General features: G+C 50.7%; 1 protein-coding gene across 1 annotated transcript; it reads left to right on the top strand.

Moving 5' to 3' along the window:
• The first annotated feature begins 4,584 nt into the window (after positions 1–4,584).
• On the top strand, positions 4,585–5,142 carry LOC123067228 (40S ribosomal protein S15-like). Its single transcript, XM_044490121.1, has 3 exons — positions 4,585–4,846; positions 4,952–5,009; positions 5,131–5,142. Exons 1-3 carry the CDS (start codon positions 4,647–4,649, stop codon positions 5,140–5,142), a joined length of 270 nt encoding a protein of 89 aa, XP_044346056.1. The 5' UTR covers positions 4,585–4,646.
• Positions 5,143–5,362: the final 220 nt, after the last annotated feature.

The raw sequence follows: 5,362 nt of genomic DNA, 5'->3' as shown, positions 1-5,362 counted from the left end.
CCGATGTTGCGGTCAGTCCTGTGGACATCGCCCCAGAAATTGATTCCCATGCCGCTGTCCGTGCTGTGGTCATTGCCCGAGAGGTCGATGACAAGAAATAGTTGGTCGCGCTAATCCTTCAGGGTAGTTTGCATTGCCCTGTGTTTAATTACCAGAACGATGCGTGTTATCAAACCATCTTAGGGCAAGTGCACTGTCTTGTGTGGGCGGATCTTGCTACTTTTGTTTGATAGTGAATCATGCGATGAATCATGCGAACCCTCTCCGAGTGATGGAAACAGATGTATCCTCACTAGCTTTTGATGTAATATATGGCATGCTTAGATGTAAGTTTGAACTGTTTATCATATCAGCAGGGCTTGTTTCATGATTCTTGGTGTTAGTAGGCTAGCTACTGTGCGAGCTATGGTACTTGCAAAACACTCACCGAAGAGAAATGTTGGGGCTGATGAGCTCGTGGTATGCTTATACTTATCCCTCGTCGATCGACCAATAGCCCTAGCTCCTAAAATTGTAGGCTTAGCGATCGATCAGACAATAGTCGACATACATTCAGGCCTCATTTGGTTCATAGGGTAGGAAAATCATAGCAAAAGTACAAAGAACGTGCAACACAAAATCATAGCAGTGCAGAGACGTACTCCCTCTGTTCCAAAATAGATGACCTAGGCGGGCTAGTTTGGCCTAGTGGGTTTTAGTGATATGACGTGGTACAATGCCGTCCAGTCTTCGCGTGTGGTAGCAGTATTGCGGGTATAGTAAGTTTTCTTGAAGAAGCGGAATTCAACGAAGTCATGATGGTTCCTTCGTCCGAACAACTTACGGTGGGAAAGCTTGGGCCTGCGATACGACCGGGGTAGACCAGGATAATTTTGTGCATGGCAGGTGGACCAGGATGGTCGACGTCCCACATGTCGGCGAATGAAAGTATTCTTTCCGATATAGAGGACGAGCAACGAGTATTCATTGTTTATTTTTGATGAAAGCTATTGTCTCCACTGTTACTCCTTGACTTTGTCAATGCCTCTCTCTCCTCCACATAAGCATGGACTACTTGCTATGCAGGCAGCGGGCAGCTGGCGTCTTGAGGGGCCAGGGCGGTGAGAGCGGGCTCCGGAAGCGGTCCGGACTCCAGCATGGCCCACCTCACATTATCACCATATATTTCTTGGAGTCCGTGCGCGGCGGGCGGGCGATCTCTTCCCCCTCCCCCGTTTCTCTCTTCTCAGCCGACGCTTGCCGAGCGTTTAGATTTCGGCTATCGACGGTTTATTCAATTACGGTCCCACATGTCCGTGAAATTGCAAGACAGCGCGTGTCCCCTTTGGTGAGCGGCGTGCAAGCCGGACTGTTGGGGTTGTGACGCGTACAAGTTGTAAGTGTGCCGCCTTTTCCTTTAGAACTTGCGAAGCGTAACATTTTCACGCGATCGATCGATAGAAATCCAGAACAAAATGACGAGGGCGGTGCTTTCCCGCTTGTTAGGCTGGCTAGTTCGAGGGATATGACGTGCTATAGTGCCGTCCACTTGCTCCATTTTTATGTAAGCAAGAGTTTACACTCGTACACGGAGGAGTGCGAAACACCGCGGATCTGATTTTGATTGAGGGATAACTGTTCCCTGCCAAATAATGGAGGATTGTTAGCGATTATAGCATGATAGTTAGGGCATCTCCAGCGCTGGCCCACAAATTTACACCGGCATCTGTCCGAGGACACTGATGGATGCCATCCGATGCTGCCCGCATACCTTTCGACAACTATACGAACTAACCGAACGAAATTCGTGCAAAAAAAGCAAATTTCAAATTAACCGGATGAAATTCATTACATTCCGAAAACTTTTCCTACAAACTGGACGAAATGCATTACATATTTCGCACAAACCGTACTAAACATACTGTAAACCTAATCTAAGCGATCGCCGGCGCCCGACCACCAAGTCCGGCCATGAACCCGAGAAAGCCGGCCATTGCCTTTGCCTCCTTCTCATCTGCCTCGGTAACCTCCTCCTCCGGCCGGAGCACAAGGTTATGAAGATTTCCGCCTCCACGTCGCCGTCAAGCGGCTAATCGGCCGCCGATGTTTACCCCACCAAGCTTGGCGTCGACTGAGTGGAGTAGCGGTGGCCTTCCCGGGAACAGAGTAGCGGCGACCTACCGTGTACTACTCTTCCTCGCTGCCGGCTGCACCCGCGCACGCGCGCCGGCTTCGTGGTCGTGGCGGTGGAGGGCGGCCCGGGGGGTGCCGACGATCTCCTTCGTTTACTCCTGCGATAGTACGTCGAAGAGAGCTTTGGAGCGCGCCCGGAGCGGAGCCGCCGATGTCCCTCGTCTGCCTCTGCGACAGTATGTCCAAGAGAGCTTCGGAGCACCACGAGGCCATGGTTGAAGTGGTGCCGATAGAAGGAAGGGACCGGAGGAGAATAAGTGTGGGTCTTTGGCTATGGTTGGGAGCTGGGGCTCAAGTTAATATAGCGGGCGAATGGCAATGAGCCGCTACAGACGGATGGACAACTGGCGCCGGAGTAGGTTCGTCGGGCGTGAATGCGGACGTTGCTTCAGTGACTTAACTGCAGATGTGTTTGGGTGACAGACATGTGGGCCCAACGGGTGTCTGGCCCGCATGTCAGTGACACACCAATTGCACCTGCAGTTAAGTCCAATGAATGCGGCATTGACATTCTGGAGAGACAGTGACCATTTCAGGCACATGCGGACTGTTTGACTGGTCAACCATACAAATACGGAGCGATACGCCGAGCCAGCGACCGTATAATCACCATATCTCATATACAATGATCAAAGTGAGCTATCAAGACAAGTTCGATGACCGCTAATGCAATTTACTCAGTAATAAATGACCAGGAATGAAGGGGAATCATAATTTGCTTCGTCTTCTGTCCTTGAGCTCTTGACAAACCAATGCACTATACGGTTGTCCGGCCACTCCACCCCAGAGCTCTCACCAAGCATCATTCATGCCACCGTGCCGCACAATAATCGGTAAGGCAGCGATGGCATCCCGCCGCGCCGAGTTCCTCGCCGCCCACGAACGCACACAAAATGGTAGGGAAGCGATGGCATCCCGCCCTGCCGAGTTCATCGCTGCTCACGTCCTCACAACTATGTGGGAGGAATTTGAAGATGCCAAGGCCGAATGGGCGGTAGAGCAAGAGGCGGCCAAAGCCTCATAAAGGGAGCGGAAAAGTTAGAAAGCACTCAAGAAAAGAGAGGCCCGCCGTCGCAAGAAAGAAAAGGACGCACGCGCTGCTGCGGAGAGGTCGACAGAGATCCAAGCACGGTGGGGTGTCGCCGACAAAGCCGGGAAGGATAACGATGGCGTTTGGCCAGCATGTGAGAAGTAGTAGTACTAGTAGTTAGTGTGTGTCTCTGTGTCTGAGTATGAGCATGTACCAGTACTACTAGTTACTACTGTAGTTTCTAGAGCAAATTACCAGTACATTAGCCTAGACTAAGTGGAAAAATTCATATCCTATGCATCAAATGGCATCTCTTTCTCTATAGGAATTGAGATGCATGTCATCTCACTTCCTATGATTTTCATATTCCTATCCTATGAACGAAAGGAGGCCTCTGTTGGAGTAAATACTATAGCTAGCAGTACTGCTAGTACAGTAGTTTTCTTTAAGAAGCGGAATTCAACGAAGTCATGATGGTTCCTTCGTCCGAGTAACTTCAAAGTGGGAAGTGGGCCTTTGATTTGACGGCTCATTAGTCATTGTTACTGCAGCACAACGACCTTGGTGACTCTCCCTTGGAGTTCTGCGTGCATGGCAAGTGGACCAGGATGGTCGACGTCCCACATATTGGCGAACGGAAGTATTCTTTCCGATATCGAGGAGCAAGGAAACCGCATGGTATAGTATCACTGCTGATTGGTTCGCAAAAAAATAGTATCACTGCCGATTTATAATTATTTTTTATTTCCGATGAATGCTAGCGTTTCAACTCTTACGACGAAGGGTGCCAAACACGGCATGTGCTAGATGTCCCACACGTCAGCGAAAGGAGTGGGACATGAACAACGTGGTAAAGCCCAGCGTAAAAAAATAGCATGGTAGCACTATTAGGAAAAACCTTATACATAGAAGTTTATTAGTAGCATGGTCTAAAAAGATGCGCTACTGCTAATTAGCAGTAGCGAGGGGCATAAAAACCACGCTACTACTAAGTTGATAGTAGTAGCGAGTGGTATAAATCCGCGCTGCTACTAAGTGATTTCCACCATGCCCCCGGGACAGGAAATAGTAGTAGCGAGGGGTATAAAACCTGCGCTACTACTAAGTAACTAGCTATAGCGCAGGTAAGAACCCCACGCTACTACTAAGCGTGTCCATCCACCCCGGCCCGATCCACTCCCACCCCACCACTCTCTCTCTCTCTCTCTCATCCTAAAAAAACTCTCTCCCCACGATCCACTCCACCGGCACTCCACCCCGGCTGCTCTCCCCAAGATCTACTCGCCGCCGCCCCCACCCACGCCGGCCGGTTCCGGCGAGTACCGGCCACGCGCAACGCTCCCCCAACCCCACCGCCAGCGCCCCCCACCTCACCAGTAGCCGCTGCCTCTCTCGGCGCCCGAAGCCCTAGCTCAGGCTGCCGCGACCCACCCACGACCCACCCATGGCCCGTCCCTCCCCCTCTGACGTGCGCGCTGTTTTCTCATCGCAGGCGGACGTTGATGTTGACCCCGAGGTGGCGGCCGCCGGTCCCAAGAAGAGGACATTCCGCAAGTTCAGCTACCGTTGCGTGGACCTTGACGCTCTCCTCGACATGTCCAGCGAGGACCTGGTCGGCCTCTTCCCTGTCCGCGCCCGCAGAAGGTAACGCGCAACCTCCTTTGCACCACGGATCTGCAACTATGGCTGACTCCGGTTGTCTTTGCTCTGATCCGGCTTGTTGATTTGATTTGTGCTGGGATTGGTTAGGTTCTCGAGGAGTCTGAAGAGGAAGCCGATGGCCCTTGTCAAGAAGCTGCGCAAGGCGGTGAGTGATGGTTCGCTTAATACACTTGTAGTTGAACGCCCAAATAGTGAACTACCTATTTCTGTATAGATCTGATTTGCTCCTGCTCTGCTATTAATTGCTGGCAACCTTGTAATTTCAGAATGGCGACTGAGACCTTAAGTTAAGGATTTAGTGTCCGTCTGTGAAATTTGTTCTCTAGTTTACATGATAGTGGTGTAGTCCTCGTTGTGAACTAACTTGGTTTTGTGCAACCATCATTCGTACCAGTTGGCCAATGCTATTTAGTTTTGTTTGTTGGATTGATCATAAATGGTAGATTTGTTTGTTATTCACAGCTGTTGGAGGAAAATCCCTCTTAAGACTCAATGCTT

The sequence above is a fragment of the Triticum aestivum genome, chromosome 3B (assembly GCF_018294505.1).
Source record: "Triticum aestivum cultivar Chinese Spring chromosome 3B, IWGSC CS RefSeq v2.1, whole genome shotgun sequence".
Taxonomy (NCBI): Eukaryota; Viridiplantae; Streptophyta; class Magnoliopsida; order Poales; family Poaceae; genus Triticum; species Triticum aestivum.
Note: the sequence above shows the minus strand (reverse complement) of the source record. Positions and strands in the feature narration are given on the sequence as shown.

What these genes read in the sequence shown, in the direction of transcription:
- LOC123067228 (XM_044490121.1), top strand. Translation starts at nt 4,647, where the DNA reads ATGGCCCGTCCCTCCCCCTCTGACGTGCGCGCTGTTTTCTCATCGCAG. An exon ending in CCTGTCCGCGCCCGCAGAAG is followed by an intron (nt 4,847 to 4,951) that starts GTAACGCGCAAC and finishes GGGATTGGTTAG; the next exon opens with GTTCTCGAGGAGTCTGAAGA.